General features: G+C 43.0%; 1 protein-coding gene across 2 annotated transcripts in view; it reads left to right on the top strand.

Annotated features, from left to right (window-relative positions):
• Positions 1–9,782: 9,782 nt before the first annotated feature.
• Positions 9,783–22,859, top strand: part of PUM3 (pumilio RNA binding family member 3) — a 32,823-nt gene continuing 19,746 nt past the window's right edge. The window contains exons 1-5 of one of the 2 annotated variants that reach the window (XM_015426000.1): positions 9,783–9,936; positions 14,120–14,219; positions 16,044–16,223; positions 20,447–20,582; positions 21,972–22,047. In XM_015426000.1, coding sequence (XP_015281486.1) covers positions 14,138–14,219; positions 16,044–16,223; positions 20,447–20,582; positions 21,972–22,047 — 474 coding nt within the window. In that variant the 5' untranslated portion in view covers positions 9,783–9,936; positions 14,120–14,137. Of the gene's footprint in view, positions 9,944–14,119; positions 14,220–16,043; positions 16,224–20,446; positions 20,583–21,971; positions 22,048–22,859 lie in introns of both variants that reach the window. The other variant, XM_015426008.1, reaches the window with a different exon arrangement.

Raw genomic sequence — 22,859 nt, 5'->3', positions numbered from 1 at the left:
ATATTTACTCTTTACAATAAAATTTAAATATAAAATGCGATGTGATTGTGGTCTACATTTCTAAATGAGGCTATTGTGGGAAGTAATTTGTATTTTATTTTAGGTAAACCTTTCTCACTGAGGTTCAAGGCAGAACACAGTGTAAATCAGGGCAATCAATTGGATGAGACATCTAATAAGCAATGTAACAGGACTAGGGTTAGAGCGGTTTGAAACAAACCATAAAGTATTAGACATGATATGTTAAGAGTGCAGGAAATGGTATGACTTAAGTAGTAAACAATACAGTGGGAGCAGGATAAATTATACAGCATACAGAAAATATATACTATACTCAGTTTTATAGTACAGAGTCCTGTTTCTTTTAGAAAAGTGACCTCTTAAAGATGAATTAGACATAGTTATCATTCTCATACACATACGCACACACCCATGTGTGGCTTTCAGTACCCTTAATCTGTTTTTCTGGGTTGTCATTTTAATCATTCACATGAAAAGGGAACTAGCAAACAGAGATGTGAGCTTTAGCCCTGAAGCTCTGTTTGATGCTGCAGTCTCTCGGTAGGGTTTTGCCAGTGATTCATAACAACACTACTCAGCAACACAAAAAGAGAAGTGCACAAACAATGAGCAATGAATTGACTATGGAAAATGAAGTCCAAGTCTCTTCCTGCTCTTTTTAAATTACCGTGCTGCTTAATCCAGCAAATTTCCAGACTCTCACCTCTAATGAAGAAGCAGCATTGAAGGATGTTGATTGTGGCCTGCTAGGAAGTGAATTCATTTGCATTCCTTGAGCTGCCAGTTAACAGCCAGATTAGGAGCAAATCGAAACGATGGAAGTGTCCTTTAATGCCAGATGGAGACTAAGAGAAGAAGGTTGTGTAGTGCTGCTAGAACTAACCAGGGCTTTTTTTGTAGAAAAAGCCCAGCAGGAACTCATTAGCATATTAGGCCACACCCATGACAGCACAGCTCATTAGCATATTAGGCTACACACCCCATGTTACCAGAAGTGTGGTCATCCAGCCACACCCACCTTTTTCTTCTTATTCTGTTTACCTTGTTTATTGTCAAAACCCAGGGCTTTTTTTGGAGCAGGAACTCCTTTGCTTGTTAGGCCACACACCCCGAATGTAGCCAGTCCTGATGAGTTCCTGCCACTGGGTGTGGCCTATTATGCTAATGAGTTCCTGATGGGTGTGGCTGTAAATAAAGGCAGTAATCTCAAAATACAATTAGCTGAAAATAAGCAGCAAATAAGGACCATCAAAATGGCAGGCATCTAAGGGGTTTTGCTGCTAACAATGTGGCACCATGTTGTTGTTAGAGAAGTATTGGAACCATTAAGCTCACTGTGAAAATATATCCTGCCAGTTTGGGAAGCTCTGTACTGACTGCTGGTTTGTTTCCCCCCCCCCTTTTTAAGGTCCATTGGGCAGGGCTTACCTGAGTGCCCCCATATATTGAAGGAAGGTGCGTACAAGAGACATGGGCTTCTCAGTAGTGGTTCTGTAATGTAGAACTTTCCCTACAGAGGCTTGCCTGGTGCCAAGTTTTTTGGGGGCAAAGAGGTTTATATTCTTCCACAAAGGAGCAGTGGCTCTGGAAAACTGGTCCCAGCAAGATCTGGCTCTAATGGCAGAACCCTTTGATCATCCTTAGCAATTAGTACCTAGGGGAGGTTCTTGTTGGGGACCATAACGTAGTGTTTTGTGCCAAGAGAAGGGCCAATTGCTTCCACATTGGTACCCAGCTGAACCTTGGGGCCCTGGACAACATCAGCTGGTAGGGAAAATGTGGAGTGCTTTGAAGTCACCTGTTGCCTTCAGCTTAAGTTCCAACCTTTAATGGCATAACATACATAATCAAGTAAATACGGCGGGGAGGACGGAGTATAAATCCAATAAATAAATACATACAGTCATACTTAATCAGGTTTGGATTTAAGAATATCCGCCAAAAAATTGGCTACAGCCTCAGTAGTCTCCCACTTAGTGTCACTCAATAAATGCTGACAAAAAGAAAAATTAGTCAAATAGGGGGTAAGGAGAGCTTTGGAAATAGTTCCTTACAGGGATTGTCATACCGAGAACAGTGAAGCAGTATATGCTGAAATGAGTCGGGTATTCACTCCACAGGAGCAGAGTCTTTCACTCAGGGGGCCTGTTGCCTTCTCTAATCTTTTGTTTTATATCTGGCCTGCCCTGCTAGTACTCGTTGCCTGTTTTAGAGAGAACTATTTAGGGAAGACCTCAGGCTCGTCATCCAGCCACCAGGACCTGAAGAGGTTGTTACAAAGTGGTGCCCAGGAATCTACATCCTCCTGTCTGAGCTTCTACAGAGGAAGGTTTAGGATGAGGCTATTAAGCCATAAAATTTATGTGGCAAGGCATAAGGTAAACTGGAATTTACTCTGGGCTGCATTGTCAGAAGGGGGGACCTCCATTTCTCATTCTGACATGGCATTTTCACTTTCACACTTTTTCAGGGAGGATGGTTGAATTTGTCCCTAAAAGGAATCATCTCTTGTTAACTGAGCTGCACCAAAGGCTTGCAGCATTTCACAACTGGGAGTTGGGGTGAAGGGAGCGAAGTGTGTTAGCTCCCTCTGGTGATAGGACTAGTGCAGGATGTTCTTGTTATTAAGTTAGATTGACGGGTAATGAGGCAGCCAAGGATGGGAGGAGGAGACACCTCAACCAATTGCTGTTGGCTGAATGGTACAACGGGTTTCTCTGTATCAGGGCTATTTTTGGGCAGGAACGCACAGGAACAGAGTTCCAGCTGGCTCCTGAGTTGGCCACACCCAGCAGGAACTCATTAGCATAATAGGTCACACCCAACAGCAGAAACTCATTAGAATTGGCTACATTAGGGGTGTGTGGCTTAACATGCAAAGGAGTTCCTGCTACAAAAAAAGTCCTGGGTTTTGACAACAAGGTAAACAGAATAAGAAGCAAAAAAGGTGGGTGTGGCTGGATGACCACACTTCTGGTAACATGGGGGTGTGGGGCCTAATATGCTAATGAGCTGTGTTGTCAAGGGTGTGGCCTAATATGCTAATGGGTGTCTGCTGTTGGGTGTGCCCTATTATGCTAATGAGTTCCTGCTGGGCTTTTTCTACAAAAAAAGCCCTGCTCTGTATTATCACCTGAACCCTGCTAACACTTGACAGTGTAGTGTGGGGTTGGTGGGCAGAATCTCTGCAATTTTTGGTGGGAACAAGGAGGAGCAAGGCATGGACAAGCAACCAAGTTAAGCTTTGAAACTGGGTGGGATTGCCCAAAAACTGGAAAGCTCCAGTGGGCACCCCTTTAATGATCCCAAGCTAAAAAGGGGGTTGAGGACATTCATTATAAGCACCGTCCAGAAATGCTTAATAAACCCTAGTTATAATTGGTATCTGCTGTCTTTATTCTAGAGTTAAAATTTCCTGTAGTGTTTAAAAGGGTTAGACCCCTGAAGTCTGGGTCTGGTGTGCGCGTGCGCGTATGTGCACAGCTCCATTAAACCTGATATAGATGTGCGGCATGCACAGCCGTTGTTTGCGCTTTCATTAACACTGAGGCATTTTACTATATGAAATGGGAATTGCACGTAAACATAGCAAAGTGAGCAATCCATTAATCCTCTTTTCTCTTTCCATTGTTGAGGACAGTGCAGAAGGAGAGTTTCAGAAGATTAAAAATTTAATCCCAGGGTTAATTTTAAAGTTATTAGCTAAGAAACTAAGGATTTTAACAGTTGGCTTTGGCTATCCTAAAGTCAGCTACAGAACTGAAGAGACAGTATGGTATAAATTAGCTCAAAATGGATTTATTATGACAGAAGCAAAAGCAAGAACCCAAAGAGCAGCTCTTAACAAGGGCTTCAGAACACCCAGTAGGATTCTCCCCTCCCCATATTTGAATTTGTAGGCTCCTGTTCCATTACAACTAGCTTTTATATCTAGTGTCAAAAGTGTGACAGGTAGGGTTTTTTTTTAATTTAGTTTTTTTTCTTTGGTAATAAATGTGTGCGTAGCTGCCTGGGCAGGCCCGTGAGGTCCCAGAGGCATGACAACACTCCAGGCAGCCCAACCAGAATAAAAGATTGTTATGCTGCTGGGGGCAGGAGGTGGGACCCATTCCAGGACCCCACACATTTAAAAGGAGGCAGAAAGCCAATAGCCAATAGTAGGGGTGGGGTGGGGTGGAGGATGCAAAATCAGGTGTCTGGCTGGCGGAGACCAGGATCAGCAGAGAAACTGGGGGATTGTGAGGTGTCCCTTAGCTGCGGACAAGAAGGTGGCACCATCAGGCAGTCTCCAGGAAAGACCAGGGATTGAGGCAGCCGTCAGTGGGGCTGCTAGAGCCCAGCATGGAAAGAGAAGGCAAGAGAGGGCGACATAGGGTTGCCAACTCTGAGTTGCTAAATTCCTGGAGATTTTTTTGGGGGTAGAGCCTGGGCAGGGTAGGATTTTGGGAGAAGAGGGTACTTGGCAAGGTTCACAGTAGAACCCACTCTCCAAAGCAGCAATTTTCTTGAGGGGAAGTGATCTTTGTCATCTGGGGATGTTGCAGTTGCACATCTCTAGGACTCACCTGGAGGTTGGCAACCCTAGGGCAACAGCCCTGAGGACATAGGTCTGAGGGCAGCACTGATGGGGCTGACAAGCTAGGGAAGCACCGCACCAAAGGGGAGGACACCCTGGGAGGTTAGGCCCAGCTTAAAGGTCCTGCTCCCAGTCTGAGGCCATGGCACATGCTTGACAGTGTGCTTGTATACTAGACTGAAGAACCTATGAGAATCCTCTTGTTTGCAATTAAGTTATTATGACGTTATGATCTATTTGCCATATGTGGAAAGCTTCCCTGTCCCAGCTGAGTGCTGCCACCCTATCAAAAGTTCTGCTGGGGCTTGGAAGCCTAAGTAAGACCCCAATCTTGGAATCAACAAAAGGAAAATGTTACAGAAAGTGGCATGGAAGCCTGCTCTTCAAGGGAGTCTGAAGGCCCCTGGGTACTACTTGTTATGAGCTGTGTGGTTCTTTGGATGTTGATAAATTTCTGAAGAGATTGTACCCCAGAAGAAAGATGATACAAGAAATATGCCTCGCCTTCATACTTCTGTGGCCTCTTTCCTTTTCATTCCTTTTTGTACAGTGTTGTTTATTTTTCACTATTACATCACCTATTTGAGGAGGGGCCGTGGTAGGGGAGCCTCCTCACTAAGGGCAGGGCCCTCCCCATAGGGCTCTGGATGAGCAGCTCCCCACAAAACAGATTTTTTAAAAAATTAGGAACGGTGAGCCTTCCAAACTTTCCTACTCTCCCTCCCTGTTCTAGCCATTCACGTGAGTGTTCCAGAGTATGCCTGGCTATGCATGACAGCTGTGGGAATCCGGCCATGATTGACTGGTACAAAACAGCATTTTCCCTTATCTGAATCCATTGTAAAAGCTGACAGATCACCCTCTGCAGGCAAAACAAAGCCTTAATAATGGACTAACTCCATTGCCCTATCTAAAGGCCCAGCTCCTTATTTGCACCCAGTGTTTGAGATGCCACCGCCATCTGGTGGTAAGCGTATTCCTCACTGTACATAAAACTGAAGAGATGAAATCTGGGCTGGTGGGGGAGCAGGGAATTGTACACATTTACATTTTTGCTCTGTTTCCTTCCATGTGTCACCCAGCTTGTTCAAACCGGTATAACTAAAAGGATAAACTGTATGCCATTTATTCATAAGGATAAAGAATTGACAAGTAGATTTGGGCTAACCAATTAACTGATGATCAATTAGCCAGACTTTACAAAAATAATGCATAATCTTAATATCTCAAGCATATATTTCTCTGAACTAAGTGAGTTTTGTTGACAAAGTCATAATGAAACATACTGAAAAATGACATATTTAACACAGAAGCAACCCTGTTTAATACTAGAAAAAGAATTTTAAAATGTCCTCAAATTATATGGCACCACTTAATCCTTTTAGCTCAGACCAAACAAGGAATGTACAATGTGGCTTTTGATATGAAATAGATCTATTGTGTCAATACATATATTGCAATTATATACATATTTATTGTTGATCACATCAATAGCAATCTACAAATATATACCCATAATACATTGTTTTTCTTCCCCACCATTTGTTATTGATATCCATCTAGACAAAGTGACTGCTGTCACAACCCAAAAGCATTCTGTACATGCTCAGAAATATTGTTTCCTTAGGTCCCAGCAGTTATGCGTTTGTGACAGTAACTACAACGGGGGGTGGGGGGGGGAGGTCTAAGAACATTCCAGTATCAGGCAAAGCTGGCAGGTTTGTGCTGATTTGTGCATAAGAATGGCTACCCTGAAGTAGGCAGCTTTGACAGGCATTTCCCCACCCCCTTGATTAACAGAAAATTACTGAAATTGAAAGGTGGCTGTTTCTGCTGCTATACTAGCCTTGTCTTGGGCAACAAGAGAACGAGGCATCCCTTCCCCTTCATTATTTCCTGCATAAATGTGGCAGTTTAGCACCACAGTGATGGCTAAGCAGGGATTCTGTGCCTTGACTAGCTTAACAGTCAGAAATGAGAACATTTTAGGTCATTCTGTAAGAAAAAGTAACACCCCTTGATTCGACCACCAAAGCCCATAGAAACTCTGCTTTTTCTGCCCCATGATTCCCCCCCCCCCGAGATGGATGACAGAACAAGCCTTATTTACTTCATTTATATCCCACCTTTCTTGCTAAAGGGGACCCAAAGCAGCTTACATTCTTCTCCTCCATTTTATCCTCATAATAAGTATGCAAGGTAGGTTAGGCTGATATTGTGTAAGTGGACCAAGGTCACCTAGTGAGTTTCCATTCAGAGCGGGGATTCAAACCTATGTCACCCAGATCCTAGTCTGACATTCCAACCACTACACTGCACTGGTTCTCATGATCTTTCTCCTCGTTTACCAGCCCTGAAATTATTTGTGGTACCTTCGGGAATACTTCTCAGAAAATGTCTCTCGGAACAAAAACTGTCTTTAGATCCTTCCCAACCTGCCTTAGCAGAGCTACCTTCAGTTCCAGGGAAATTAGGGGGAAATGTGATCATTTGCAATAGGAAGTTGTTAAAATTTAGGACTAAGTATCATCTTCCTTCTTACCCCAAACTGGTCATATTGGCTGCTGTGGCCACAACCACGGTAAATGTACAGGAGCTCTCTGGCTATGATTGCCTTGCCAAAAGCAAATCCCCCTCAGTCACGGCCTGACATGCACAACTGTACGTGATAAGATATGCAGGAATGAGAGCACAGACATAAGAAAAAATCCAGTGTGGTGGCAAAAACTAAAGGAGTCTTCTGGCATTTTAAAAACGACCAGATTTGTTGTGGGAAGAACCTTTTGTGTGGCCTCCATCAATTCTTCTAACAGCAGGCTGGATTTCTTGGTTACTTTCGACATCAGTACCATGTGTTGTTAGACTGGTGAAGGTAACTGTTGTTACATAGGGGATACATGGAGAAATCTAGACTTTTGCAGAGATTTTGGCAGCACTGAATTGCTTCAGGGATAAATTGACAAAGACCACTATTTGACAAAGAAGTTTATGTTCTTTTAAAATTGGGATGTCCTTTGTAGACAAATGTAATAGCTTATTTCACTCTTTCTAAGTCTGGAAACATTTGTAAGGCAATTTGGAAAAATATTATCGCCTAGAGGTAGGGGGAAGAAAGATGATGCTCATACTATATGAGAGAGGGTTGCGCTGAAGGAGGGAGGTCATTTTGTTAGTATTATCTCATTGCAAAACAGAAGGGAGAGAGAAGATTTCCACCCATTATACTGTCCACATTTCAGCTGGGATGGTGAGGGGACTAAGCCTGACAACTCATAACATTGATAGTCTTTAAAATATTTATTGGTAATGTACAATGTTACACCTTGATCTCCACTACAGTATTATCTATTTCAAATGATATCTAAACAGGCAGTAAAATAATAATAGCATAAATAGATATTTCAGTTCAACTGGTTTTGCTAACTATCCTGTAACCCTGATATTACAACAATTATACTGACTACTAGGGATGGGCACAAACTGCAATAGAGCAGTTCACAAACCGAACTGGTTCGTATTGGTACGTGAGATGTTTAAAGTTGAAACCCCTGCTTTCTGCTCCCCGCAAAAAGCAGCGGAGAGCAGAAGGCGGCGAACAAAAAGCAGGGGATGAAATGTCTCCCAGCTATTTCATCCACTGCTTTCTGCTTGCTGCAAAAAGCTGTGGCCAGAAGAAAGCAGGGGGTGAAATGCCTCACAGCCATTTCACCTCCTGCTTTTTGCTTGCCACCAAAAGCCACAGCAAGCAGAAAGCCAGGGGTGAAATGGCTCAGAGTCATTTAAACCCCTGCTTTTTGCTTCCCGCATCTTTTTGCGGAGCTGAAAGTAGTGGTTTAAATGGCTGAGCCATTTAAACCAAACAGCTGAGTGGTGGAGGACCTCTCTGCCACTCAGCTGTTTTTCCTAAAGAGCAGAAAGCAGGGATTTAAATGGCTCTGAGCCATTTAAACTCATCTGCTCTTCATGAACTCAGAATGCATCAAAATTTGTGGCTGCTCTTCAGTTTGCATCACTTTGTGAACCACAAACCAGCCAAAATTTGTGATGAACTTTAGTTTCTGAGCTGGTTGGTGCCCATGCCTACTTGCTAGTGATCCACTCCTGAGCCTAATTCAAGGTGTTAGTTTTGTCCTTTAAAGCCCTACATGGCTCAGGATCTGGGTATTTGAAGGACCATCTTCTCTCATTGGTTGCTGCCTTGGAAATAAGATCATAGGAGATGTCCACTGTATTGTCCCATCAAAGAATCTCATTTGGTAGGTACACAAGAGAGGGCCTTTTCGGTGGCAGCACGCTGGTTGTGAACCAACCTCCCCTGGGAGTGTACCTGGCCCCTTAACTTTCAATCTTTAGGAGGCAGCTGAAGGTGATTTTACTTAGGATAGCATTTGATTAATTTGGTGGTAGTCTTAAATTGTGGATTTAATTTTTCGGGGTTTTTATTGTATTATTTCTGTTGCAAGTGGAAAGGCAGGTAATACACATTTTAAATAAATAATCCTTGTGATGCCCTGGAATCCTCATGCTAAAAACAGAGAAGTAAGAAACTCCACATCCCCACAAAGATCTCAACCTGCAGCGAAATGGACAATTTAACTAGACCTCCTTCAGCCCCAAATCAGCGTTGAACTGAACGCAGGCATGCTTACAGCGCCCCCCTCGCATACAGACACGTTGTGTCTTCCCCACTCGACTTCGTCTTAAATGGCGACTCCAAATCAAACCGGAAGTCGGAGGGCGTCCGCGAGTATGATCTTTCTAGCTCTGTGGCTACGAGGTGTCGTCTTTACACCAAAACAAACGATGTAACCGCCCATCCAGGTTAACCAGAGACGTCACAGTTACGCTTAACTTTCAGTTCCGGTTTCCATTCTAATTCTACGACATGCGGGACGGAGAGCGCAAAAGAGAATTATGGAGCCGCTTTGTCATTGGCTGATGACCTTGCATAGGGTTTTCCACAAAGATTAAAAGCGGGAAGATGCCATTGGCTATACACATTCAACTGGAAACCGGAAGTGTTACTATAGTTTCGTGAATTCTGTGACTCTTTGCCGTATTGCGGCGGTTTGCTTTACGGCACCTCGCTGTACAACACTCTGAAGCTCCGCGCCAACCAGTTAAGGACCTGAAAGATCCTCCGGAAGTAATAAGGAGGGAGCGGAAGTGTTTGGGAGGGGGCTGACGGGGAGAGTGCACGTGTGAAGTGAGTGGTGAGGACTGGGATCCTCCGTGCACTTGAGGGGCTTATCTTGGATGGTGGCTGGACTTGCTCCGTGAACTCGGCTCGTGAACTCCTGGCGTAGCAAGTGGGTGTAAAAATCTCCGTATCTGGATCGGTACGTGGTAAGGGCTCTGCGTGGTTTTCTATTAGCCGCCTGGTTGTGAAGTTCCTGGCGTATTTGTAGTTAGTTCCCTTGCTCTGCTGTTCACTTTTTCCACATCCACACTACATGGTGGCTGCAGGACATCGCCTGGGACTATCCCCCCCCCCCCGGTAGAGGTGCTTCTTGTATTAGAGACTGTCTGCGGTAGAGCATCTGTTTTGCGCGTAAAACGTCCTCGTTTCAGTTCTCAGTACCACCAGCTAAAAAATAGTAGAAGATCTCTGTTAGTCAGAGTAGGGAAGGCTGATCTTGATAGAACAGTGGTCGTCTCACTCAGTATAAGGTAGCTTCATGTGTTGCTGATTTGGCTTTTGAATATGAAACATTCAGAGGCGGAAGCAGCTGCCGTTTCTGTCTCAGAACACCCTCCTTGTATCTGGGGAAGTGTGCATGCAACACGAAAGCTCACACCTTGAATAAAACTTCGTTGTTCTTAAAGGTGCCACTGGACTCAATTTTTGTTCTACTGCTGCTTCAGACCAACATGACTATTCAATCTGAATCTACTCTCCTTCCCAGTTTGTGTTATTAAAAGCAACAGCTTAATAGTACAGATTGGCTACAGACCAAGTCGGATTCTTGCTGGTAATGGAATTAATATAGTCCTTTTATAGCTCTTCACATATAGTTGTATAGTTGGTCCTTGTAAGATACAAGCATGTTTCAGTAGTGGAAATGGTTCTGTGCCCCAAACTCCTGTTAATCCTGAAGTGATGATGATGAGATGATGAGATTGGATTTATACCCCGCCCTTCACTACCCAAAGGTGTCTCAGAGCGGCTTACAAACTCCTCTCCCTTCCCCTCCCCACAACAGACACCCTGTGAGGTGGGTGGGGCTGAGAGAGCTCTGACACAAACTGCTCTTTTTCAAGGACAGCTGTGCCAGAGCTTGTGACTGACCCAAGGTCACATCAGCAGGTGCAAGTGGAGGAGTGGGGAATCAAACCCGGTTCTCCCAGATTAGAGTCCGCACACTTAACCACTACACCAAACTGGTATTTTGTCACTGCTGCACTTCACAACAAAATGTTCTGGGACAGAGCTACCCAAATGCCTTTTGCTTCATTGAGGAGTTCGGACCAAACCAGTCTTATTTTTGCTGTGATAATGATGGATGGAGCTACATCTTGTGTTTCTTTCTCTGCAGTCAGCCTGAAGTGATTCTCTGCATAAAGGTGCAGGAGTAAATACTGTGGTACTGAACATTTTAGTTAGTTTTCCTGACAGTGTTCCGGGGCTCCCTGTTTTGGGGGGACAGGGAAGGGGTGCTTCTAGATATCTATCTATAAAAGCTGGAGTGAGTTAGTATTTTGTAGCCTCTTATCCTTTTACAGTGAGGTAGGCATGTAGTTTCAAAGTGGATTGCATTGTAGAGGCTGCACAGACTGTCATCTGTTGAAGTGCAAGTACCCCAATTTTATAGATAGTATTTGCCTGATAGCCAGTGGTAAATAAAATCTTGCAGCAGTTATCTTATTAGTTCCTAAAGAAAGTTGGTTCTGTTCTTTGTCCAAGCTGTGAATAATCTGTAAACGTCTTGTGTGTTTATTTGCAAGGCTGAAGAGCCCATTTATAAGAGAGAGGGATGGTGAGTGTGACTGTTTTTGTTGGCTACTGAGTTGTTCAGATTAGTGAGATGTGTGTGTGTGTGTATTTATAGCACGTTTTTAAAAAGACAGCAGAATAACAAGGCAAGAAGATCTGTTTGATCAGTCAAACTTTATTTAATTGACTTGTCAAATATTTGTGAAATGTGTTTATCAATGTTATGTTCTAATAAAGTTAATGTCAACAGATTTGATATTTAACTATTATTGGGCAACAGTGCAGTTAAGGTAATTATAAAAGCATGTTAGTTAACGTAAAGCAATGTTAAAGTTATAATAATTATAACATTAAGTAGAGATTTAGGAAATAGGATGATTCAATATCCTGACATTCAAGGAGCAGCCTATAGCTTAAGAAAATGAAATGAAAACAGAATGAAGCAAAGTAATAATTTAAGTAACAAAAGTCAGTTTTAGAGGCAACTATTCTACATAGGTAGCAGGCCAGTTTTTTCTCATTTGAGATCCCTGCAGAAACTTGGTTGCTCAGTTTACCCAACTGCTGCAGGACTATGGGGCAAACAGCCCTGTCTTGCCCTTGCTAATAAACTTCATCATTATGAAATGGAAAAGTAATCTCCCAACTACACAATGACTTTCCTGGTTTTGGGGAGGGGCTGTGGCTTAGAAGAAAAGCCTCTGCTTTGCATGCAGAAGGTCCAAGGTTCAATCCTTGGCATCTTCAGTTGAAAGGATCGGACAGTAGATGATATGAAAGACCTTAACCTGAGAGCCTATGTCATTCTGAGTAACTAGGATGAGAGCCAATTTGGTGTAGTGGTTAAGTGTGTGAACTCTAATCTGGGAGAACTGGGTTTGATTCCCCACTCCTCCACTTGCAGCTGCTGGATGACCTTGGGCAAGCCATAGTTCTGTCAGAGCTGTTCTTTCAAGGACAGTTCTGGAAAGACCTCTCAGCCCTGCCTAATTCACAGGGTATCTGTTGTGGGGAGGGGAAGGGAAAGGAGTTTGTAAACCACTCTGAGTGAAGGATAGGGTATAAATCCAATCTCTTCTAACCAGTACTGACCCTGATGGACTGATGCTCTGTTTCAGTATAAGAAAACAAAAAAAGAAGGGGAACCAGCATACATGAAATGGTACAAAGCACAAAAAAAAAACCCTGGCTAAAAATAAACAAAAATGTATAAAAATAATATTTAATGCCATGTTCAGTAATACAGTCATATAACTATATAAAACCAAGGTGTTCTTACAAGAAACAACAGTAAAACAGAAAAATAGAGTCCCAAAAATTTCAATGTGTCTCACTCCTGTTGTATTGTAATTCCATTGTCCAACTTGACATACATTCATCATAGAGTGGACTCATATTGTTCCTGGAAAATCCATATAATCTTGAAATCCATGAACCATAGAGGCACGTAGTTTGGATGCACGCTGCCGCATTTTGAATAATTCTTTTTCCAAACCTATAGGCTACAGTGGGACTAAATACAAATTCAAGACATGCACAAATGAGGATAAACAATCAGACAATATGTATAAATTGCATAGATACATAATATAAACACACAGGAAGACTCACCCCAATCTCAGTAGAAGCACATACAGAAGCCAGTTTATTCAGTCATAAAGGATCACGGGTCCTTATCCCACCATGTGTTACACCATAATTTATATCTGGTATCAGGCAGCAGCAACACAGGTCAAGTAGTTATAGATCTTACTGCTCTAATTGAATCAGAAAAAGGAAAACAGGCTGCAAATGCAATATTTGATGTGTCCATTGTCTGATGTGCTAACCATGTAACAAGAATACAAGTACAGAATATATTGGGACTACAGTATATTTTATTGCTACTATATTTTAGTGCTACAAACAGAATTAATATTTTTTAATGGGACATTCCTGTCTTCCCCCTTCTGCAGCACCCCCTGAAATTCTGTTCTTGGGATTGTGGGACCCTCAGCATGGGCAGTTTTGTGGCAGTCTGCATTGGAAGGGGGAGGGGAATTGGTGAAATCATCTCTTCCTCCACCAATCAAAGTGCTGTTACACTGTTAGATGAGTGCTGGTGGATCCAGTCAATTATGTATGAATCTGTCAGAATACTTATACAAAACAACTAATCCTGCAATTGTATTCCAGAATAACTAAATGTCCATCGTTTGAAAATGATTTCCAAACAATATTACTCCTCCTTTGCATTAATGTTTTCTCCTCCTTTAGGAGATATATGTGTGTATGTGTGCGTGTATGTATATATGAAGTGTCAGTTTTCAGTTTATGTTTGTAGTTAATACTTTTGCTGTCTTTAGTTGCTTCATCGTACTGACATTTTTAGATTCTTTGTAGTACTATATGATGATCAGTGCAAGGTATTACATGATGATTGCATGGTTTCCCCCCACTTCTCTGTTTATAGTTAAGAGGCCAGATCCTTACCGGTAAAGGAAGGGAACAAAATATATCAATTGATAGAACTGAAATATTAGTATCTTTGTGCCACTCAACTACAACTGTCTGAATTGGGTACCTATCTGTAACCCTCCATTTCTCAGATTCACAGACCTGACCTTATGGAAGCCAAAGGTAAAAGAAAATTCATAGGCAAAGGTGGAAAATCAGGACCTGGAAAAAAGAAGTTTAAGCAAAATAGAGGTAAGGCTGGTGTACTATTTATTTTTATTCAATTTCTATCCTGCCCTTCCCACAAGTGGGATCAAGGCGGATTACAACATTAGGATAAAACATTAACATCAGATAAAACTCTAAACTTAACTCTTAGACGATGACAAACAAGCTACATCACAGCTATTTCAGTGGTGCCCTGGTGTTAGATAATAAAAACAGAAGGACTGGATCCAAAAAGAAATTCCAGATTATGGATACCCTACCTTGGGTAGACCAAGGTGGCTATCATTCTGTGTCCTCAGAAATTGAAGACCATAATATAGATGGCAACAGGCGGGGCCAGATGATATTTGACATCTGCTGCCTCACCCAAAAGAGGAATCTTTACTGTTCTTTGTCCTGGTAGAAGTACAGCCAGATTTTCTTTGCAGTTCATGGGCATGTTACGCGCCTGAATGCATTTATATGGAAGTAACTCCTGATGTATTTGGAACTTGTTTCTATGTAGGTGAGGTAAAGCTTGAAGAGTAGATAACAATTGCTAAATGGTACCTAGCATATTTGAAGACTGTCAGTCTTCAATCTAATAATCTCTAGTCTATTTATAATAGGTTAGGTTCTTGGTTGTAGAAACAGTGTACTGTTGGATAAAAAAACTACTCGCTGTCTGTCTCTGTACTATAGGCTATATAATGGGTGTCTTAACTGCATCAGCCTGTAGGATAGAAGAGAGTGTAGGATATTTTTCCTGCCCTGTTTTCTATGCTCCAGGCTGGTGCAACATTAGCAATTATTTCATATTACCAAATAAGGGCAGGAATTAGGGGTTTCTTTAATCCCACTACTTAATGCTCAAATGCTGTTCAGCTTAAAATTAATTGCTTGTAAATGTGCAAGTAGGGTTATATATACTGTGTATATTTACCACATGTTATAATTTACATTCATTGTGTCTCTTGTAAAGATTTTTTTGGTTTCATGTTAAAATCAATGTATCATTTTCCATGTGGCTTTTGGCTATTGTACTTTTGGGTATTGTACTTAACCGGCTAGTTAATTTATAGAAAAATTAGTAAGAGAAGTAACTTGCGTTACAATACAGGATCTTGGTTTTAAAAAGTATATAGAAATTTTTTAAAATTTTATTTTCAGTTTTCATTTCACAAAAATATATACAAATATCCATTTAGTACTTATACAATTGTTAATATGAAGTTCCTCTTTTCTTTTCTTTTTTCATCTAATATCTTAAACTAGCATAATCTCAGCTCTGTTATGTCTTCTTCAGTTTCAGCCAGATGTAGATTATTTCCCATCTTTCCCAAAAAAAGGTCCTCTGGTTTGTTCCTCAAAGCTATACTCAGCTTGTCCATTTCTGCTATTTTCAGAATTTTGATTTTAAGTTCTCTTATAGATGGTATGGCTTTCGACTTCCAACGCTTAGCTATCAAAATTCTTGCCGCTGTTAATAAATAAACTATTATATGTTTGTGGTCTTTTATTGTGTCCGGAATCATATTTAGCAAGTACGTTTCTGGTGTTAATGGGATATTAATTTTAAATATCTCTAAAAAAAATTTGTAGATCTTTTCCCAAAAGGATTGTATTTTGTATGAGTGCAACGGCATATAAAGAAAACATATATAAAATGTTTTTCAGGTGGCATTGGCCCCCTGTTAAAGTTGTGAAATGCTTCCCGAAAGCATCAAATATTTGCTGGAGATGCGGCAGGAATATAGGATCATACCTCCACATTTGGTGGAGGTGTGACAAAATACAATCCTTTTGGAAAAGTATATAGAAATTTTAAACCAATTCTAAAAACTATTCAATTTCTAACATTGTATATAGATGCTGGTCTTCCAAAGAAATTTGATAGAAAAGATGGGAAGGACGGCAAGCCAAAATTTAAATCTAAGAAGTTTGAGAAAGGAAACGCAAAGCCTGGTAAAACTGGTGTAAAACAAATCAAGGGCAAACAATTACCGGACAAATTGTGGCGGAAACGAAAACTCCAAGATGGCAATGAAGGTTAGAATGTTTTTTTCTCTTTGAAATATGTTGATTGATGAAAATATGCCCTTGTGTTATGGTAAATGTGCAGTGATTTGGGGGGGGATGCATTTATTTAAAATCTGATGCATGAAGATGCTATGAGTTATGGATTCTTCTGAATCCACAACTTATTCATTGGGAACGGGTAGTGTTTCTTAGTGGTAGGAGCATAGATCATGAGTCTCACGTTCAGATCTCAGTTCATTCACTGGTTTTGGGTAAATCCTGGGAATAACTGAACTATCTCAAATAGCTATTCTAGTAAAAAGAGGTCATATAGTCTTGAAGTGCTGGGAAGCAGTAACCACTTCTAAACTTACTAGACTGTATCTAATCTTACTGTGGTTTTCTGGATCACATTCTAAAGTAAATCTATGCTATTTCCTCCCTCTCCAGCACAAAATACAGAAATATCACTTCAATTATATATCTATATCTATACACACACACACACACACACGTGGAGACCTGCAAGAAACTTGCAGGATGGTTATACCATTCCTCACACCTTTGTTTCCTCCCCTCTCCCCCTACCTCTCTCACACTCTTTCTTCCTTCTGCCCCCCCTTTTCTTACTCTCTCCCCTCCATGCATATTACTTCCTCTTTTTGTTCCCTCATAATTCTCTTTGTTTTTCTGCCTTCCCACCTCATCACTCTTTCTCTCTTTCTGCCCCCACCCCATCACTCTCTCTTTCTGCCCCCATCACTCTCCCAGCCTCCTGCCTGCTTCCTTCCCCACCCCACACAGCAGCAGCGGTGGCGGTGCTCCCAGCCACCCACCTGCTTCCTCTCCCCCCCACAGAAGCAGTGGCAGCACTCTGGGAATCACAATGGATCTCCCAGCTACAGAGATCAACTCACCTTAGGGCTGCCAGCTCCAGGTTGGGAAATTCCTGGAGATTTGGGTGGGGAGCCTTGGGACAGTGAGGCTTGGGGAGGCAAGCAGCCTCAGCCGGGTATAACGCCATAGACTCAACTCCTCAAAGCAGCCATTTTATCCAGGGGAACTGATCTCTATCACCTGGACAATAGTTGCAGTTCTGGGTAAACTCCAGCCCTCATCTGGAGGCTGGCAGTGGTAGTTCTCATGGAGGAAATTACTGTTTTGGAGGGTGGATACATGGCATTATACTGGTCTGAAGTTCCTCCCCTCCTCAAACCCCACCCTTCCCTCAAATGTCCAGGAATTCCCCAACCTGGAGTTGGCAACCCTATTTCCTTCCCACCCAACAGCCAACCTACCTTTATCTTCCTCTCTTGTCTTCAGCTTTTCGTCTCCACCCTCCTCCCCCACAGCCTCTACCTAGGAAAATTACAGTCTTTCTGCACAGCGGGGGACCAAAGCAGCTTACATTATTCTCTCCTCCTTTTTATCTGCATGACAACCCTGTGAGGTTGGTTAGGCTGAAAGTATGTGACGGGTCCAAAATCACCAATCAGCTTCCACTGCAAGATGGGGATTTGAACCTGGCTCTTGCAGGTTCTCTGTTACATCACACTGACTTTCATAGGGTGGCTGCTGATGAACAGTAGCAAGCAGCTGGGCCTACTTGAGTACTGAAAGTGAGATGGCGTCAAGTTGCTGCCAAGCCTAGTGTTGCCACCCACTGATTGGGGCCTGGAGACCCCCCAGAATTACAACTGAACTCTAGACAGCATAGATCTGTCTCCCTGGAGAAAGTGGCTGCTTTGGAGGCTGGACTCCGTGGCATTATTTCCAGCTGACCCCTCTCCCTTCCCCAAACTCAGTCCTCCTTAGAATCCACCACAAAATCTCTAGGAATTCCCCAGCCTGAAGAAGAAGAAGAGGAGATTGGATTTATACCCCGCCCTTCACTTGGAGTCTCAGAGCGGCTTACAAACTCCTTTCCCTTCCCCTCCCTCCCCACAACAGACACCCTGTGAGGTGGGTGGGGCTGAGAGAACTCTGACACAAACTGCTCTTTTTCAAGGACAGCTGTGCCAGAGCTTGTGACTCACCCAAGGTCACATCAGCAGGTGCAAGTGGAGGAGTGGGGAATCAAACCCGGTTCTCCCAGATTAGAGTCTGCACACTTAACCACTACACCAGCCTGGCACTGGCAACCCAAAGAGCCCCTGAGTCTGTAGAAACACCTGTTGGGGGAGAGGGCACCCTCTATTTGCAGAAATAAGTATCCGCACGCAGAGGAGACCATTGAGAATTTGTGTGTGTGTAATCCCATTAAGTGGCAAGATGTATTTGATGTCCAGTTTGAATGCTATGCAAAGACAAGTTTGCCATTGGACCTCCTTTCCAATCTCACTGTGTACCTGCTGGTGTCTTGACCCATTTTTAAGTCAAGAACCATTCACTCATTGCTAAAGTGTATCCTTTTTATATGTGGAAAGTCTCAAATTCAATCCCTAATCCCTCCATTTTAGAAAAAGGCTCTTTATTGATGTGGCTAGGTAAAGCCTCAACATGATATGAGGGATGGGCATGAACAGGGATCCAAGAATTAGTGGGCACATATTGTGGACCCATGAACCAAATCCTGAACTGAACTAAAATGGCCTCAGACAAAGTGAACCGATGCTGAGCTCCCCTTCCCCGTGCAGAGGAGAGGACATCCTGCACCAGGCTCTTCTGCGCCACCAAACACGCTATCGTGGCATAGGTGGATTTCCAGCAGGTGGCCATGTGCCAGATCAGCCTCTCATGAAGTAAATGTGTGGATTTGATGCTTTGTGAGAAGTGGGGAGCGAGGCACTAGCAGGTCTCAAGCAGCAACCATACAGGGGTCACTAAGGACGGTGTGGAAGTGTTTCTACATGGTGGAGTGGAAATATGACCCCCACGGCCATGGTTGGAGCAGGTGGGAGGCACTGCTCCTTTCTGGCTCTGGGCTAGGAAGCGCCGGAGGGAGACCTACCACTAGCGGCGACAGGAGTAGCAGGGAGTTGGGATGTGGAAGGGGCTTCACCTCCACCCACTCTGAATTACTGCAGTCAGAGTCCTCCATTCCAAACAATATGATGAACTTTTACTGTTGGGGCTGTGCCAAAAACTCATGTCCTGTGGGAGTCCCATGGACGGAGCAGAAGGAGGCTCCGAGACCCATGCTGATGACATGCTGGGGACATTCTCCAAGGGGGGGGGGCTGTGTTTGGTGCCCAGGGACAGGGTCCTCTGGTACACAGGAGGATGAAGGCTTCTTTTCCCCATGAGGACCACCCCTTCCACCTGCTCTTATTCTCATGGTGCTGAACCCACAAACACCCAAAGCCCCCAGCAGAGAGCCAGAAGAGCCAAAAAAAGAGGGTTGAGGTTAGAGAATAGAAACCAGCAGCAAAAGCAAATCAAAGCCCCAGGCTGGGTGGCGCACAGAGGATTAGCCCAGCAAACACACACCAACTCAGAGAGTTAACCAAAAAAAGGAGGGGTGGGGTGGGTAGAGGATAGAAACCCACACCAGAAGCAAAGCAAAACTCCAGTCTGGGTGGCACTGGCACACAGAGCCCTGGCCCAGCAAACACACCCCAGCCCAGAGAGTTAACCAAAAAAGGGGTGTGTGTAGAAATGTAGGCTTTCTTCAGAGGAACCCAGTTGCAAAGCCCCACCACTCAATGTGAGCAGAAGGACTGGGTGCAAATGGTAATTCCCCACCCAGCAAACCTGATGAACTTCCTCCTATCTCTGTTATTCCGATCCTCTCCAACTCGCTACAAAACCCAACAAAGGAGAGCTGGACTTCAGTTTCGGCTTTATATAGCTTTCAGATCCCATAGAGACTAATGGGAGCTCTGTAATTGGTAGCCAGCAGTGCCTGTCAAGCTTTGGAGGGTCCCTATTGGTGTTTCCAAGACTGGAGAGAATTCCACCCCCGCTATTGACTGGGAATTGACACTGGCTTTTCCATTTCCCAAACTGCCCTCAAAGTTTGGGCAGTGTTTAGGAAGGGTGTGCTTCCTGGACTGGCCAGAGTTCGGCACAAATTTCACTTCATGTGCTAGTTTGTACCCATGCCTTTATGAGACCCTGAGTCTGTAATTTTGTCTGAATGGTGACGCTTGGAATTGTGAGCAGAGTCAGAATTATTGCGGATTAGACAAGGCTTGGTATTTGGAGAGATCCCATGAACAGCACAGTTTGCACCAATTTGCATTTTATCAGCATCATGTGCTGCCTCTTAGTGTTCCATCCTAAAACTGTGTGTCTTTATGTATATTTATCAGGACTGCAGCCAAAGAAGCCTAAGTGGGATGACTTCAAGAAGAAGAAGAAGGAGCTCAGGCAAAGCAGACAGCTGAATGACAAATCCAACTATGATGCAGTGTTTAAGGCGAAGCAGATTTGGGAAGCTTTGAGACAGTAATGACAACTTTGGCTATGTTTTCTTTAGTAAAACACTGTGCTTTAGTTTTTCCCCACAAGATGATGGGCAAACTAGACATTGCGATGGTCACAGGTCTGATCCATGGCCACCATAATGTCTAGTTTGGCCTTGAGGTGATAATCCTATGCTGAAATCTTTATTCAGCATAGGCATGCATGTGACTTGTGTTACTCCTTTGTTCGGTGTATATATTTGAGGATGTAGATTTATGAATGTTTGCCTTTTGTTAATAACTGATGTCATCCGTGCTGGCTATTCTTTAAGGGCTGCGTTCTGCAAGGAGAAATCTTGGGTAATGGGGTTGTAAAAGGTAAAGGTAAAGGTTCCCTTGCTCGAAAGCCAGTCGAATCCGACTCTAGGGTTGCGGTGCTCATCTCCGTTTCAAAGCAGAAGAGCCAGCGCTGTCCGAAGATGTTTCCGTGGTCATGTAGCTGGCATGACTAAACACCAAGGCACACGGAACGCTGTTACCTTCCCACCGAAGTGGTACCTATTTATCTACTTGCAATTTCTTGCTTTCGAACTGCTAGGTTGGCAGGAACTGGAACTAGAGACAGGAGCTCACCCTGTCTTGCGGCACCCGGGTCTTGAACCGCTGAACTACTGACCTTCCACAGCCTGCAGTTCAGCGTCTTAACCACTTGAGCCACCGCAGCTCCCAACGGGGTTGAGCCCTCCTGAATTCATCATCTGACAGAACTGCTAGGTGTTTGGCTGAGTTGCAAGAAACCTGGCTTCAGATTCAGTCTTAAAGCTTATTAGATGATTTCGGGAAAGTCCACTTGACCTACCTCACATTGTGACTGTGGATAAAATGGTAGCCCTGTTTTCACTACCCTGAACTCACTAGGGAAGGAGAGATAAATGTTAACAATAACCAAGACCTATTTTTGTAATTAGTGACTCCGAGGGCTTCACTGTAATCTCAAGAGCACTTTGCTTTTAGTGTTAGAGTGAAAGTAAAGGGTTTCATACTTTCACTACTGTTCGGTTATTCAGTCCTGGCATTTGTGGTGATGACCCAATGGCTCTTGTATGCAGGTGTTCACAATAAGCACGTTATGAAATGCTGTAATTGGGGCTTTTTTCATTGATTGGAAAAAAATGGGTTGGATCGATTCTATTGCTGACATTGGGGCAAATTGCAACCCTTAGCTGACATTGGGGCAAATTGCAACCTACTGATCTAGCCCACTAACCTTAACTCGTTCTGGATAGCAGTTTAGAAACTTGAATTTAGATCTCTAGCATTAGATGCTGACTGACTTGTCTAGATTATTTTCCATTTATTTTTATAATGGTATTTTTATTAGCTTTCAAGGAACAGTAATTAACAGTTTAGTCATTCTGTACTTCTTTTGTAGGAAAAAATGTGACCTTGAGAAGCGCAAGAAACTGTTAAGTGAACTTCAGGAGCTGCTTCATGGGAAAATAAAAAGTGTAAGAAATATAGCAAAAACCTTTTTTTAATGTGACAAACTGCTGAAAGGCAAGAGCAGTGCAACCCAACACACACAGTTTCACAATTCACAAAAAGGGCCATGTCTGTGAGTAGTACGCAGGTGGTGATATCGGCCTTGCCATTACGATATTGTGTTGTTCTGTACTTGGCTGTAAGTTACAGTGTAACATTTTTGGAAATTTTGAAGCCATGGAAAGAACTTTCTTTTCTGTATTTTTACTTGAAATATATACAGTACTTGCTTCTATCAAACCTAAACTTCTGTCACTTCTGTTACAACATAAAATGGATCTTATAACTTTGCATTTAGGCATATTTTTAGAATTTAAAATTTTGAATGTTGAAATTTGGGGGAAAGATGTGATTTGTTTATTTATTTAGATATTTATGTCCTGCTTTTCTCCCCGGTGGAGACCCAAAGAGCTTACATCATCATCCTCCCCCTTCTATTTTAACCCTCACAACCACAGTCCCGTAAGGTAGGCTATGCTGAGAGTGTGTGGCTGTCTTAAGGCCACCCAGCACACTTCTGTGACACAGTGGGGATTCAGATCTGGGTTTCACAGGTCCTACTTCAGCACTTTAAGTGCTACGTTGCACTGTTTATAATGGATGTTCCCCTTACTCATACTGGTTGTAGCTAGTACATGAAATACTAGATACTTGAAGACTGTAAACAAAAGCCATTTCCTTCCATTTTATTTGTTTCTTGCCTAAGACCTTACTGCTCCAGAGTACTCCTACTGTTCTTTTCCTGTTATTTCCTCATAGCCTTCTTTTGAGCAGCTCT

Source organism: Gekko japonicus, unplaced genomic scaffold (genome assembly GCF_001447785.1).
Source record: "Gekko japonicus isolate JY-2015 unplaced genomic scaffold, Gekko_japonicus_V1.1 scaffold31, whole genome shotgun sequence".
NCBI lineage: Eukaryota > Metazoa > Chordata > Lepidosauria > Squamata > Gekkonidae > Gekko > Gekko japonicus.
The sequence above is the reverse complement of the archived record's forward strand: the minus strand, read 5'-3'. Positions and strand labels throughout refer to the sequence as shown.